This window comes from Podarcis cretensis (genome assembly GCF_951804945.1).
Source record: "Podarcis cretensis genome assembly, chromosome: 3".
Taxonomy (NCBI): Eukaryota; Metazoa; Chordata; class Lepidosauria; order Squamata; family Lacertidae; genus Podarcis; species Podarcis cretensis.
Window position 1 is genome coordinate 83,572,040 of NC_137172.1, and position 16,885 is coordinate 83,588,924.

Sequence of the window (16,885 nt, forward strand, 5' to 3'; positions counted from 1 at the left end):
CATGGGGCATTTCGGAGAGGAGGGGAAATTGATGAGAATCTGCTAGTGGAAACTACCACTAGATGGAACACGCTTCTGTGAACAGAATGGACATGTAGGATTTAAGTCAAATACCGTTAAAAGGTGAGGATAAAGGATTCAGATAGCCAGATGAAAATCCACACACCCCAATACCACTAGGCATTCTGTCTAAATTCTACCATCTAAATATAGCTCTTGTTATTTGAAAAGATGTCCTTCACTTGGTAATGGAAATGTCATTCAAGAATGCTGACCTTAAGGTTCCCAGGTGTCTAATGCAAGTCTGAACAGAAAATGAGTCAAACAAAGCCAATACCAGAAAGAAAGAAAGAAAGAAAGAAAGAAAGAAAGAAAGAAAGAAAGAACTGGAATACTGCTGATGATTTCAAACAGTGAAAGTATACCTGTTCCACTAAGTGGTAGCAGTTTCTAAACCTTACCAATAACTATAATAAAATATTAAATGGTTAAAACTGGAATATTTTCCATTAACCATCTCTTCAGGATGAGGAAACTCGGAATTATTCAAGACCTATGATCCAAAATAAGTAGAATCAAAGTTTGCTATACCTATAGAAACACAACAGAAAAACAAAATCTGCCCTCTTAATGAATTGTCAATAATACACTATGAAGACTTCCCAGGGGAAGAGATTTTTAGAATGCCCTTTAGAAACTCTCTGTAAACAATGCTTAGCATTTCTTTTATTGATTAAAATTGATCTTTTCCTGCTTGCCTAAAGAAAATATATTTAGAATTATACTATTATACTATAACTATGTTACAGGGTTGCTGTAGATTTTTCCTTCAATGGCTGCGCTAGTGTCTCTCTGGTCGGGGACAGAGGGTGGCGCTTGGGGGGATTTGTCATCGTGCCACTCCTTGGTGTGTGGAGTACCTCAGGGTGCGATACTCTCCCCGATGCTTTTCAACATCTTTATGCGCCCCCTCGCCCAGCTTGTCCGGAGTTTTGGGCTGGGTTGCCATCAGTATGCCGATGACACCCAACTCTATCTGTTGATGGATGGCCATCCTGACTCGGCCCCAGACACACTGACCAGATGTTTGGAAGCTGTGGCTGGATGGTTATGTGGGAGCCGGTTGAAGCTAAATCCTTCGAAGACAGAGGTCCTGTGGCTGAGACAGGACGATATGGGATTGGGGGGGCAACTCCCATCTCTTGCGGGGGTGCAGTTAGCGCAAGCACCGTCCGTTAAGAGTTTGGGTGTAATCTTCGACACCTCCCTTTCCATGGAGGCGCAGATTGCAGCTATAACAAAGGCGGCATTTTTCCATCTCCGCCAAGCTAAGCAGTTGGCTCCTTACCTCTCTCGCCCTGACCTAGCCACTGTGATCCACGTGACGGTCACCTCCAGACTGGATTATTGTAACTCGCTCTATGTGGGGCTGCCCTTGAGACTGACCCAGAAACTCCAGCGGGTGCAGAATGCTGCAGCGAGACTCCTTACGGGGTCTTCGCTGCGAGATCACATTCACCTGGTGCTATACCAGCTGCACTGGCTCCCGGTGGAGTACAGGATCAGGTTTAAGGTGCTGGTTTTAACCTTTAAAGCCCTATACGGCCTAGGACCCTCGTACCTACGGGACCGCCTCTCCTGGTATGCCCCACAGAGAAACTTACGGTCTTCAAATAAAAACATCTTGAAGGTCCCAGGCCACAGAGAGGTTAGGCTGGCCTCAACTAGAGCCAGGCCTTTCTCGGCTGCGGCTCCAATCTGGTGGAACGCTCTGTCACAAGAGACCAGGGCCCTGCGGGACTTGACATCTTTCCGCAGGGCCTGCAAGACAGAGCTGTTCCGCATGGCCTTTGGTTTGGACTCAGCCTGACTCCCTCCCTTGGCAATCTTCACGGAGCTCTGGCCCAATGGTGGCCAGTGGCTTGAATTTAATTAATTTTATAATGAATGATTTTAGAGTGTTTGTGCTGTACTTTTGTACTGTTTTATTGTTGTTAGCCGCCCTGAGCCCAGCTTCGGCTGGGGAGGGCGGGATATAAATAAAATTTATTATTATTATTGTTATTAGTAATTCCTTCATTCATTTTTTCTCCTATATTTACATGTTATAGTGTTCTAAGAGTTCAGGAATATCATACTGCTTACGGGGACCACATATACTGAAACTGTTACTACTGGAAATTCACAAACTATCTTCCTAAATGCTGCAAGTGACCTTTATATTAAAGTCTAAACTAGATTCAACACAGGAAACATGGGACACAATAGAAAACTCAGTGAAAATATCAACTGTCTGCTATAGCACAGGGGGGAAAGTACTGTGTGACCACATTCTAATTGCATTTGAAAGATAATATTTCCGCTTAATAAGCCAAGGTACGATCAAGCATTTTGCCCAAGCCTTTTCCCTCTTATCTGGAAAAAGAAGAGAATAGGTGGCATCCAACTAACACGTCCTGTCGGCACAAGGATTTCCTATAGTGCAACAGAACATCCCACCCACCAGAGCAGATTTGGGGAGGGCATAGGGCATGTGCAGGGGGACAAGGGAGAAAGTTCTGTTGTCCAACTGCAAATCCTTGTACTGACCGGATGCATTAGTTAGCTACACAAGTAGGTCTTGCCCCAATGATTCAGTCGCAAGGACTGAAGGTCCCCGCCTTCCTGCCGCCCTCCTCTCCATGGTCTTTCTGAAGCAGTCGCAGACTGCATCTGCATACAACCACTTTCTGCTCTTCCCTTTCCATTTCTCTAGGAGAAATGGGCTGTAGGAGACCAGGAGAGAGGGCAGCTGGTCGCAGAAGGAGGGAGATTCTCCTTGGATTTTCACCAGCCTGCCTCATCGCTGCCCCTTGGTCCCCCTCTTTTCCAGCCTCCGCTTCTCCCACAGAGTTTGAACCACTCTCTGACACAGCCTCTTCCTGCTCACTAAACCCTGTTATCTCTTTTGCCTCCGACTGCTCCTCCTCCCTCTCACCACTAATCGTCACCCCACCACCAACCTCCCTGGCTCTCAGACTTCTTCCCCTGGGGGTTCCCTGGAGGGTTCTCTAGCTAGTGCCTCCCACCACTCCTCTGCCTCCAGCCAGTCCATGACATGGTCACATATTCAGACCCCATTGGCACAACTGCCTTGGCCCTCTACTTTTACATCTCAATACAGTGGTACCTCGAACACTTCGGGTTACAAACACTTTGGGTTACAGACTCCGCTAACGTGGAAGGAGTACCTTTGGTTAAGAACTTTACCTCAGGATGAGAACAGAAATCACGCCATTAGCTAAAGTGGTACCTCAGGTTAAGAACGGTTTCAGGTTAAGAACAGACCTCCGGAACGAATTAAGTTCGTAACCAGAGGTTCCACTGTACAGTATATACAACACAAAATATTATGCTCGATAAGCTTCCTATCACAATAAAGCAATAAACACTGCCCTTTAGTGTTGCAATATTAGATTATTTCTTACATCCACCCTCACAAGGCAAATTCTCAACATTTCGCTTTCACAGATGGAGAGCACAGCCTGGGGAAAACTGATTTTCCCAAAGTTCCATAATAAAAAACGGTTCTAAGTCTAATGCAATATACATGGAAAGATTTGGCCCTTGTGGATTTCTCTGCATACCAATTCTTCTCCGGTTCTGCCACTATGCTAATGAACTCAACGAACGGTGGCAACAGAAAATTGGTTTCATGGCAGGCTTTTAATTATAGTTTTGTTCCTGTTCTATTCATAAATTACAAGCAGAGAATATACCTGCTTTTTAGGTGAAGGCATGGTAGATTATCTTTATAAAGAAAGACAGATGAGGGGGAGTTGAGTCAGAGGGCTTATTTACACAAGGTAGATGACTCAGTGTTGTTTTGCTGCTCTTCATATCTGCCCACGCTTATTTGCAATGAATTTCTGATTCAGTCCATTTTTACATGTCCAGTACAGTGACTCTAGTATTGTTCAGATATATTTATCGGCTAATGAAGGATATTATTGAAGCAGACTTTGATGGTGACTTATTCAGCTCAGTCACCCATTAACCCTTTCAAACAAAAAACAAATGTGTTACTCCATGATAGCTACTGATAATATGGTATTATTTTTTAGCCAAATATAATTGCCGGTCCATATGTTCTACAGGTATTTCTCCAAAGCAACAATTTAACAGCCTTTCCTCCTTATTCTCAGCAGATACAATAAGCTGTTATTCCTTACTATAGCTCAGTGTATCGCTTTATATGATCAGCATTATGCTGATACAGGAAGGGGTGGGGAGTAAGAGAGGGAGAGAAGAACCAGTTTACTGCCTTTTTAATTCTTCTCCACAATACTCTTAAAAACTAGATTCTGTATTTTGGAAGAAGCATTTTACTCTAACAACAGAAATGACATGAATTGTGGCAGGGCTAGCACTGTAGAGCCTCACTGGGGTGGGAGAGTGGGAAAACTTCACCTCGAATTTTGCTTCTGAAATGTATTTTGTTCACAACTGCAGACATTTTGTTAGCAGCAGCAGTCAACCCTGTAGGAATCAAACCTAAAAACCTAAAAACAGACTTAAAGAATAAAGAAATCTAAATTCTAGTTCCAGTTAACAAACTCACTGCTCAGTTAAGTAGCCGACTTCTGATTAGGACATAAGCGACAGCATTAGAAACACAGAAACTTTTTCATCATCTCTTCAGAATCATCTTTTAAATTGTTTGGTATGTGTCAAATCTAGATCAATCAACTGTAGCAAGAAGCAATGGGTAGGTGTTGCATGTTTCCTCTCCACTCTCTTCCTCTGGTGCAACCACAAGGAGATTAGAAGCTTGTGTTTCTGTTTCCAATTAACAGCAGTCTGTTGCTATGTCCATTCTCTGAGAAACAGTGATTAGTCTTAAGTATGGTTTAAACCAGGCATAGGCAAACTTGGCCCTCCAGATGTTTTGGGACTACAACTCCCATCATCCCTAGCTAACAGGACCAGTGGTCAGGGATGATGGGAGTTGTAGTCCCAAAACATCTGGGGGGCTGAGTTTGCCTATGCCTGGTTTAAACTAACTTCAAACCGTGGTTTGTAATCCCAATTTGCTAGTCTAAGCCAGGTATCCCCAAACTCGGCCCTCCATATGTTTTTGGGACTACAATTCCCATCATCCCTAGCTAACAGGACCAGTGGTCAGGGATGATGGGAACTGTAGTCTCAAAACACCTGGAGGGCCAAGTTTGGGGATGCCTGGTCTAAGCCATAGGAAAGACTAACAACATTTTGAATTCAGACATAACACGCTACAATTAGTTGAAAACTGAAATTAAACCTTCTAATACGCACCTCATGATGCTGGAAGAGCAAATGCATTAGCCCAATGCTTGAGCACTATGGTTTCATGTAACATCTCAACTCAGCCAAAAGACTTCTGTAAACACAATTTCTTCAACACTATGAAAATTTTGACCAGATGTCTAAGCACCACATATATGCATAGCAATTTGCTCCAACTTGTTCTTCCCGAAACTCCTGCCACCATCTTTGAGCAGGCTTCAATATAAGACAATAATATGAAAGCAGAAAGCAAGAAGAACTCAAGACCTGTGCTGTTAATAAGGGCACACAGGAACAGAGATTTCATCAAGCTCCTGCAAGTTTTCCAACAACAAAAACTCCTGAACTATTATTGGCAACAGATCCGAGGAGCATTTTTCTTCCCCTACAGCTGTCTTCTAAAGTAGCCCAATGCTCCATCTTCTCTACTTCATTTTCTGCTGTGCCATATTATTTCTGACAGTAGCACATGACAGTATAGGCAACTTAGATAGAGAGTTGTTGGAGTGAAAGTGGGATGGTCCTTCGCTTAGTCAGAAAAAGATATCTATATGAAGTTCCACCAGTGATCTGCATGTCTCTGATTTGTATGTCTCTGTGTTGTTGTTTTTAAAATGCATGCGATACTGTTTGCACAAATACTTACCATTTAAGATTCTGTTTTCTTCAGATACAATGGGGCAAGATTCTGCAAGTATGCAAGAAGAATGCTGTGATCATGAGAGCAAAAAACTCCCACAAGTTATGCTACAATATGCAATCATTCTGGGCAAAACAAAACGAAACAAAAAAACTGAGGAAAAATAAAGAAGGCTCATCAAAGTTGAAGAGAAGAAAAATAAAGCATGCAAAAGAATAAAGATCAGTAAACTGAAGAGAATAATATATCCAACTGTAAATAAATGCAATTATTTGATGGGCTACTGGCATATATGATGAAAAAGTTAGTACAACCTTAGGAATTATATATTTAAAGCCACGGTTTCCCCAGTCTGGATACATTAACTGCATAACATATAAAAGTGACAAATTGAAAACTGGATTTCTTAGAAATGCTGCAAACCATGTTTAGCATTATGCTCCCAACATGTAGGGTGCTGTACTGCTAATGACACAACTATCTGCTATATTTTCGGATAATGAAACAATCTCTATGAAAACCACATAGAACTGCCTCATTATGCTACAGCATTTATGTGTAGAGACTAGAATGATTTTTTCCCCCTGCATGCCACTGTGCAATGTTTGTGGTAGTGTGAATAAAAGCCACCCAGCTGCTATGGCAAGCCACTGTTTGCCACATGGCAGCACTTGCTGCAAGAAGCAGCTTAAAGCACATTTCATTTAGCGCCCATTTATGTGCACCACCCCTAGGACTTGCTGCACCAGTGCTGCTTCAAATGGAATGCATTATAACCCTCTCAGTGGCAGTACTCATGGCCTAGGACGCTCGTACCTACGGGATCACCTCTCCCGGTATGCCCCACGGAGAGCCTCAAGGTCCACAAATAGCAACACCCTAGTGGTCCCAGGCCCTAAGGAAGTTAGATTGGCTTCAACCAGAGCCAGGGCCTTTTCAACTCTGGCTCCGGCCTGGTGGAACGCTCTGCCTCATGAGACCAGGGCCCTGCAGGATCTGATTTCTTTCCGCAGGGCCTGTAAGACAGAGTTGTTCTGCCTGGCCTTTGGCTTGGAGCCAATTTGATTCCCTCCCCCTCTTTCTTTTTTCTTTTCCTTTCTCCTCCTGCGATGAGGCTACATTTTAATATTTTAATGTTTCAATATTTTAATGTTGTATTTTAATTTTGTTTTTAAGTTGTATTCATTCAACTTGTTTTTATTATTGCTTGTTAGCCCGGCCTTGGCTGGGGAGGGCGGGGTATAAATAAAAATTATTATTATTATTATTATTATTATTATTATTATTATTATTATTATTATTACTACTACTACTACTACTCTGGACAAGTCATCTTTGCCCCTTTCACCTGCAAGCAAACTGCAGGAAACACTAGACTAAAGTTTACAACCATTTCTGTAACTAATAGTGCATTTTAATGTTGTCATTCCTAAGTCGGGCCTTTGAAAATGTATAGTACTTTGTATAGAGCTGATGTCTTATCAGCAGACATTTTTAGGAATGGAATGATCTCTATATGGAATACTGAAAGCTTGGGATACTTTGTCCTACTCTTTAAACTTTGGCTACAGCACATTCATTTACATGTTATTTTTTCATAAAGGAAAAAAAATAGATACTTTTCAAATATAGTATCAGGTCCCAACAACTGGGGATAAATGAACTGTTTAACTGCTACTTTGTCCTCAAATAATTCAGATAGTCTTCACTCTAAATGTCAGTGTACCAAAAATGCCAACAAACAGCAAACTATGGCCACAAACACAGCTTGCTCGAGTCTCTAGCTGTGCTTTAGGCTTGTGGGTTTTTTGGTGTGTTTTTTTTTTTTCCTTTTCAAATTGCGATCATCTCTGCCACATAAAGACCACCTCTGCTTTTTAATATTTTTAATGGATTTCAAAAGCAGTGGTGAGTGGCAGGCTCTCATTTTTTCAAGAAGCACCACAAGTCCCATGGGATGCATATGTAAGCCCCAGAGATTGCCTAATGAAGGACCTCTGGAGATTGTATCCAAAATTTCCCCCTTAAGATTATTGCTCCCTGTCGTTGTTAGTGTTTGTTCTTAGAGCTAGGAAAGACAAACAGCTAAATTACTGTACAATGAACTATCTTAAGTAGAAGAAATACTGTAACTATTAATTTAGCTTTGTATATGAAGCTGACTTTTGAAAGGCTGTATTGGAAGGTGATACTCAGTATAATTTAAAAGTGCCAGATAAAATGAAAGGATATTGATCTATGTCTATTACACTGAAAAGGAAATTTTCGTAGTTCTCCTTTATAAGACATTCTAAAGAGCCTCCATTTCCTCGCTGAATCCAGGAGTTCAATATCATTATAGAGTGTGCAACAGAAATTAGAGGAAGAAAACAAGCTTTCAGCATCACACAAGTCAGCAAGAAGTCATGAAAAAGCTACTACCCTGGAGCGAACAGAAGACGTAGAGCAAAAGCTAGCAGAGCTTATGGGAGGCGGGAGATAATGATCATTCACAACCTCAAAATTGTCTAGGATGCCCAATTCTTTAATGCTATTTTAATCACATAAAAGTTATAAACCTGCACCAAGACCATTTGTTTTAAAACCCTGTTCTTGTACTTAAAAGATGCCTTAGCCAATCTGGATTCTACAGATTCTGCTCAACTAGAAGACTACTCTTGGTTACATACACAGCAGCATCTTACTATAACTCACAGTGTCAGCTACATAGCAACAATAAAACCCAGTCTCCTGAGTTCTCTGTTGTGTTGACACAGCAAGCAAATTAAAACAAGAAGCTAGAACATTGCCTTTTAAAGCTGAACCAACACTTGGCAAGCATTAAAAATAAATTTTAACAAAACTGTGCTACTCAGGACTATGTATTGAGGGAAGGGAACCATGGCTCTGCAGAGGTAACACAATGAACTAGTTTTGCACATCCAAGAATTCAATCTAACAAACGCTACTTATCATAAGCAAGCCTCAGTTAAATGAATGGGTCTTTAATAACAGGCAGATCATGAGCGCACTAATTTGCCTATGGATTATCATTGCATCCAAACTCAGGTGCTTAACTGGTCAATGCTAAGGGCCTCAACAAAAGACAATTTAGGTGTGCACATACACTGTAAAGTGTAATGCAGCAATGTGTTTGAAAATTCAGGTATCACAGAGGAAGCCAGAATTGGCTACGTCTCTCTGTCAAGTTACACTAGCAAGGGAAATTGATTTTGGTATGGAATGTGTCAATGAACCTTATTCCAACATAAATGGGATTAGGATTGCACCTAGTTTTTTTTTTTAAAAAAAACTTATTAAACAAATTATTATTAAACACACACACACAGTGTATACCTTTCAAAGCAGCAAAAGGTTTGAGTGCCATTCTTCCAACCATACACTCTTTCAGCATCGATTCATAATTGACCCAGCGATGAACCTGCATGTAGAAGAAACCAGGACTATTTTAGAGGATTCGGGCACTTATAATAACACTTGCTTCTAAGCAACTGTAAAGGTATAGCAAAAATAATAATGAAAACTTGTTACATAGAACTTCTGAATGAAAACAAACAGAAGCAGAGGTAGGTCCTGATCCACCATGGAGACAGAGGTACTAAAGTGGCATAATATGCTTTTCATTTTTAAGAAATGTAAACTCAAAATAGGAACAATGCAACTAACACATGGAGTAGCACTTAGGCTTCTGATTTAGCTATTTAAGAGGGCACCTTGCTGAAGTTGTACCCAATCGCTCAACAAGTGCATTATATAAATGAATTTTCAGTTTATTTTTGGAGTGGACTCTCTTTCCTTTCCTCTCACCTAGCCAAGAGGAACACAACGGAAGCTTTTACTTCAAAATAACACATCTTACAACCCAAAACATCAAAAAGTTGTTGTTTATCATGATACACACATTATACACAATTCATTTTAAAATATAGTAAATTACAGAATAGTGTCTTCTTCAGGCAGCAGAATACTTTATAGTGTGCAGCGTTCAGATTAAGTTTTGATGAACTGAATATGACCTGTAGTCTTTTTACCTGATCAAATAGCTCTGTGCCATCACCTCCTGCTGCTTTCATCAACTCATCTTCGCCACCAGGGTGATATTCCATATACGGTGTGATATTATACACGAGACCTACAATTTTCGTAAAAAGAATTTTTAAAAATCCAATTAAAACATGCAGCATGCCCTCTATGAAAAAAAAATATTAAAAATATATCTATCTATCATCTATCTATCTGCATTGCTCCTTTATTATTTTGGCAACACTGAAACAGGAAATTGTACAATGAAAGTGGTTATATTCACAAAAAGACAGGAATGCCATGCTAGGTAAACCTAAGGCACAATATTAAAGCACATGTGAGAGCTTATGTTCTGGTGACTAGGCATCTGAGAGTCCAGAATCTGGTGTCACATCTATCCTTGCTTCAGAGGAAGTGGTAGATCCAAGCATACATCCCTTTCCTATGTGCATGGTTACCCTTTCCCCTAATCAATGGAGATGTAGTCACATTAGGAAGAGCTCTGTGCATGCACTGCAACATGCAAGGAACCAGGAAAATACATATATTTACTTTTGCAACCAACTACTGAATCGAAATGATCACAGGTAAAATATTATATCCAGTGCTGTAAACTGTTCTCCGGTTGTAGATGTTATAAGAATTTTAAGGTCATATATATATATATATATATATATATTCATAAATGTATAAACCACATGTCTGAAACCCCACAGAACAAAGTCCAGAAACCATTTTGTCTCTCCCCAATGACCTCAAATATTTCTCTGCAAGGTGAAAGGAAAGGGGGAGCCTCCCCATTGTCTCTTTGCTCACAAATCCTGTCTCAAGGGCACATTTAAGATATGAATGGGGTGAGCCTGTGACCTGGATTCAGGGATTGAGTAGTTATTATAACAAAAGAGTGGCCAGGATGCCCAGGTAATCCAATCAGGTAACCTGGCAGACAGGATAAAAACAACTCACTCAGATTTCTGTTGTAGTCCGTCCCTTCTCTGATGTATGTATGATGTATTTGGGGTAGTGGCCTTGGGCTACACCCCTTCTGTGTTGTATGTATGGTGTATGGAGTCGTGGTTTTGAGCTACAGGGTGGGCAGTTCAAAAGTCTATATAAGGGCTTGCACACCTTTGTCCTGGGTCGTCCTCCTCTCTCCTGCGTGTGGGGGGAGCACCCTGTTGCAACAGCTTTAATAAAGATCAGGCTTACTAGCTGCTTTGCTTCTCAAGATTCTCTGGTTGGCCTCTGTTATTTTCTCCTACTGATGGAGAACCTACAAAGGACTCTATAAGGGCTCTTGTGGAACCCATAAGGGAAAGGGTGCAGTTTTTGTTTACAACATAGACAAGGGATACTCTCTAAGAAAAGTATTTGCTAATAAATGGGTTAATCAGAACTGTGGGGTTCTCTCTCTGTAATGAGAGAAACTTACAAAATTGCAAAGCTAGAAAGCTACAACAAATCTACTAGGTTTCAAAAATGCCCCAAGACTGTGTGTGTATAACACTGTCTATTTAGCAGTAGCACAAGATAATAATAATAATAATAAATTTTATTTATATCCCGCCCTCCCCAGCCGAAGCCAGGCTCAGGGCGGCTAACAACAATAAAACAGTACAAAAGTATAGCACAAACAACACTCTAAAATCATTCATTATAAAATTAATTCAAATCAAGCCACTGGCAACCATTGGGCCAGAGCTCTGCGAAGATTGCCAAGGGAGGGAGTCAGGCTGTGCCCTGGCCAAAGGCCTGGTGGAACAGCTCTGTCTTGCAGGCCCTGCGGAAAGATGTCAGGTCCCACAGGGCCCAAGTCTCTTGTGACAGAGCGTTCCACCAGATTGGAGCCGCAGCCGAGAAAGGCCTGGCTCTAGTTGAGGCCAGCCTAACCTCTCTGTGGCCTGGGACCTTCAAGATGTTTTTATTTGAAGACCATAAGTTTCTCTGTGGGGCATACCAGGAGAGGCGGTCCTGTAAGTACGAGGGTCCTAGGCCATATAGGGCTTTAAAGGTTAAAACCAGCACCTTAAACCTGATCCTGTACTCCACTGGGAGCCAGTGCAGCTGGTATAGCACCGGGTGAGTGTGATCTCGCAGCGAAGACCCCGTAAAGAGTCTCGCTGCAGCATTCTGCACCCGCTGGAGTTTCTGGGTCAGTCTCAAGGGCAGCCCCACGTAGAGCGAGTTACAATAATCCAGTCTGGAGGTGACTGTCGCGTGGATCACAGTGGCTAGGTCAGGGCGAGAGAGGTAAGGAGCCAACTGCTTAGCTTGGCGGAGATGGAAAAATGCCGCCTTTGTTATAGCTGCAATCTGCGCCTCCATGGAAAGGGAGGTGTCGAAGATTACACCCAAACTCTTAACGGACGGTGCTTGCACTAACTGCACCCCCGCAAGAGATGGGAGTTGCCCCCCCAATCCCATATCGTCCTGTCTCAGCCACAGGACCTCTGTCTTCGAAGGATTTAGCTTCAACCAGCTCCCATGTAACCATCCAGCCACAGCTTCCAAACATCTGGTCAGTGTGTCTGGGGCCGAGTCTGGATGGCCATCCATCAACAGATAGAGTTGGGTGTCATCGGCATACTGATGGCAACCCAGCCCAAAACTCCGGACAAGCTGGGCGAGGGGGCGCATAAAGATGTTGAAAAGCATCAGGGAGAGTATCGCACCCTGAGGTACTCCACACACCAAGGAGTGGCATGATGACAAATCCCCCCCAAGCGCCACCCTCTGTCCCCGACCAGAGAGAAACGAGCGCAGCCATTGAAGGACTGTGCCCTGGATCCCCACGCCGGCAATGCCGTGGTCCAGGAGTTCGTGACCGACCATGTCGAAAGCTGCTGACAGATCTAGAAGAATCAGCAGCCCCGACCCGCCTCGATCCAGCTGTCTACAAAGATCATCTGTTAGGGCAACCAGAGCCGTCTCGGTCCCATGACCAGCGCAGAAGCCGGACTGGAATGGATCCAGAGCCAATGTTTCATCCAGAAACCCACCAAGCTGTTCAGCAACCACTCTCTCAATCACCTTACCCAGGAACGGAAGATTCGAAACCGGGCGGTAATTGGATAGATCTAAAGGATGTAATGATGTTTTCTTTAAGAGCGGGTGCACCACTGCCTCCTTCTGTTCCCCTGGGAATGTCCCCGTGCCAAGATACAGAGAATAATGCTTTAGGGATTCATGGACCACTTGTCCAAACATCTTAGCTCAATACAGATGTCACATAACAAAGCCTTTCATCCAATATGCACTCAGAATGCCATCTAGTGTAAAGTGCTGAGCACTGCTTATCAGAAAAGGTATGTTAACTCTGAAAGCAGATTCAGTCACTTTTTTGTTGATAGGTATCTTTGCAGAGTGTCCTGGGCAGACAGGTGAATTTATAACATCACTGATAAAAAATCAGAAGCAGGTATTTCACCACTCAGAATGGTGTGAGTGCCATTTTAAGGCTATCACAATGTAGCTGATGTCATAGAAAGGATCCAAATTTGTTCATAATGCATGGAAGTGCTTTTCTTTCTCAAATCATGCGACCCACAGAAAATGTAGGTGATGCCAGCAAGTCAATACATACAAATTTATATAAGGTGTGCTTCCCACTATCACTTGAACAAGATTTTAATTACAGATAGGTAGCCGTGTTGGTCTGGCATAGTTGAAACAAAATAAAATAAATAAAATAAAATAAATTCCTTCCAACTAAGTTAGTTATTGGTATAAGCTGATACAAATAACTAACTTAGTTGGTCTCTAAGGTGCTACACTACTGGAATGATTTTTTTTTAAAAAAAATAATTTTTAATTTTTATTTTATTTTGTTTCAACAAGATTTTAAGACTTTTATTTGGGGGGGGGAGCATGTCAGTTGTACAGTGGCATTTAACAGGTGTGTGTAAATACATATATTACTGTAATTAATGGTACTCTTCATAGCCAGGCAACTCAGTGATTATTTTGGTATATTAGATTCCTTATTCATGTTTCAACCAAGACCTACAACAAGCAATTTTGCCTTTGCATTTAGTGCTTTCCTAAAGCACAAAGCAATTATAGCTATTACCATGCGTTACATCTGTGCAGCTTGGCAAAATACAATCTACTATAGATAAATGTTTCATATTTTCCGGAGCATTAAAACTACAGCTGAGAGAGGAATGAGTTCCAAGCTGGCCAATGCCAGCAATATACTCCACCTGGAGGTATTTTTTAAAATGAAAAGCAGCATTCAAGAGCACAAAAATAAACAGTGAAAATGGAACAAAGATGTTTACAATGTTTGCCAGACTCTGTTTGTCAAGTCCAAGGCCAACAAGGGGAAAAACACACTGGAAGAAAAGTAGAGGTTAGTACAAGGGAACGCATATAGTATTAAGTCTTCCAGAGAAATCTAACAGTGTATTACCTTGAATTCATGGACCATAGCTCTATCAACAGCAATTCACTATGATGACAAATATAATATAGAGTCAACATGTACAAAAGCTCTACTTTCAGAGGCATCAAGCCTGTCTCTACTAGAAGCAGAATGCTGGCCCTTGGTTTTCTCCTGCAAGGCAATTAATTTATCCCACAAACCTCGCAGAAGCATTCTGTAAGCACAGTCTGTGTGTCATTTGGCTCTCAGCCTATTAGTGTACTGGTCAGGACGCAACCAGGAATGAAAAGAACAGTCCAGGGAGTCAAATGATGCTACAGAGAAATACAGGAAGCTGCCTTATACCAAGTCAGTCCACTGGGTCCATCTAGCTCAGCATTGTCTACAGACTCTACACTGATTGGCCATGACTCTCCAGGTTTTCAGACAAGGTTCTCTCCCTGATCTACCTAGAGATGCTGGGGAAATGAACTTGGGATGTTCTGCAGGCAAAGCAAATGCTCTTCCATTGAGCTATGGCCCTCTCCAAATATTATTCTTCCATTGGAGGAAAAACAGGTGTTTGGTGGTTCATATCCTGTTTGTCTCTGTTTCTAGCATAAAAAAGCAAGGACTCAAACCTGAACCAAAACTTTTTTTTCCTGAACCTGAACAGAATTAAGTCCATTTGACTGCTGATCTCAGGATTCTTATAAGACAGGGCAGACAGTCCAACCTTTCATATCAAGAGGGCCACAAGAGTACTTTGAGACGGAGCCTGTGAGCTGCACACTGCCTTGTTGTGTGGGGGAGCAAGGCCAAAAATTCACACACACCAGCCTTCATGCTGCCTTCCTGAAGCCAGCTAAGCAAGGTGCTAGACTTTGGAAAGGAGGCATAAGGCTCTGGAAGAGTCCTAGAGCCCCTCCCACAGCTGGGAAAATGCTAACTGGGCTTTGGGAAGGCAGCAGGAGGACTCTAGAATCCGGTCAGAGCCCCCATGCCTCCTTCCCAAAGGCCAGCACCTCCTCTCCTGGGCTTTGAGAAGGCAGTGTGAGGGCTGTGGAGGGTGTAATCAAATGTTGCCACAGTCACCAAAAGAGGCCTCGAGGGCCACATGCAGTCCTTGGGTTGTGTGCTGGACCACCCTGTTATAGGAGAAAGAGAACCTAGGCCCTGGAGCACACATACCATCTGCTCCTGACAGAACGATCAATGGTCTGAGAAAACCGCTGCGGCAGATCCTGCCCCACCTTCCCTTGGACAACCCTGAGGGAGCCCAGGAAAGGAAGAACACATACCATCAGCTCACAGTTGGCCTGAAATGACTTTGTGACTCTTCATTTTAAATAACGTATTTGTTTTAATGCTTTAAAATAGTAAACTGCCTTGGGTGCTTTGGCAGAAAGGGAATTGCAGTCCAACAACCTCTGGTCTATTGTCTTTACTAAAGGGGCATCCATCCCCCACGTCCCCTAGTGGGCATTAAATTTCAAAAGCACTCTCTGCACCCCCATTGAGAATTCCACAAATCTGTTTCTACTTTGCTTATGACAGAGGATATACATTTGCAGTGTATTTCCAGTAAATGAAAGGCAAGGATAACTCTTTGGAAAGTGAGTGAGGAAAAAAAAGAATATGCTCAAAGCAAAATTTTGGACAATACAGTTACATGTGTTCACTTGCTGCTATCTAAATGCTAAATAGCATTGTTATTAACTAATCTCATTACCTAAGCTCTAATAAAACTTTTAAACCACTTACGCATATTTATTTTGTTATATTTCTTTCCTCTATATAAGAGTGGCTGGGGAAACCCAGCCAGATGGGCAGCATAGCTGTCAAGTTACAGATTTGAAAATAAGGGACCAGCAGCCTTGAAAATAAGGGACCAGCAGCCAAAATAATGGATTTTGGTCAACTAGCTGAAATACGAAGTTAAAAGGGACCAGATAATTTGGGAGAGCAGTGCTGGTTTTTAGCTCTTCGTTTCCAGAGATTGCTGCTCAAGACACCAGCTGATGAAACACTGCAATTAAATAACTACAGGCAGCAACCACTTTTCGCGCAAAACGAAGTCCAAGCTACAAAGATGCTGCTGCAGTTCTGTATCTTTTCTCTTGTGCTCCATCTGCAGCTCTCAATTCCATCAGGTGGGGCGGGAGGAATGGGGGGGGGGAATAACACCCGAAGTAAACCCGCAGATCAGACCATCTATGCTAGTCTACCACTACAAATCTATGGGAGAAGCGCTTGCGGTCCTTCCCTTGTAGCCCTTGGAAAACCTGCCCGCGCCTCCGCCTCCACCTCTTCCTCCTCTCTCTGAACTGCTTTCTCTATGGTTGCCCTCGCTCTCCTCTCACGGCACCTCAGCAATTCATAGGCCATGACAGGCTGCCCATCTCATCCGGGTCCTTCGGCGGCACAGCCGCAGTACAGCCTAGCAGGAGCGACGGCAACAGGCAGAGGGGAGGCCCCAGGCAGACACACTCAGTTCGGCGGCCTGAGGAGGATGGTGGCGGAAGGGCCCAAGGCTCCCGCCAGTCCCAGCGGGG

The 16,885-nt window shown here is 42.7% G+C and overlaps 1 protein-coding gene across 3 annotated transcripts in view; it reads right to left on the minus strand.

Moving 5' to 3' along the window:
* The window catches only part of LOC307212882 (cytochrome b5 reductase 4-like), a 34,926-nt gene that overhangs the window by 14,872 nt on the left and 3,169 nt on the right, over window positions 1-16,885 (minus strand). For 2 of the 3 annotated variants that reach the window (XM_079970496.1, XM_079970494.1), the window contains exons 3-5: window positions 9,976-10,076; window positions 9,281-9,365; window positions 5,951-5,992 (exon numbers count right to left, since the gene is read on the minus strand). In XM_079970496.1, the coding sequence (XP_079826622.1) occupies window positions 5,951-5,992; window positions 9,281-9,365; window positions 9,976-10,076 (228 nt within the window). The remainder of the gene's footprint in view (window positions 1-5,950; window positions 5,993-9,280; window positions 9,366-9,975; window positions 10,077-16,885) is intronic. The other variant, XM_079970495.1, reaches the window with a different exon arrangement.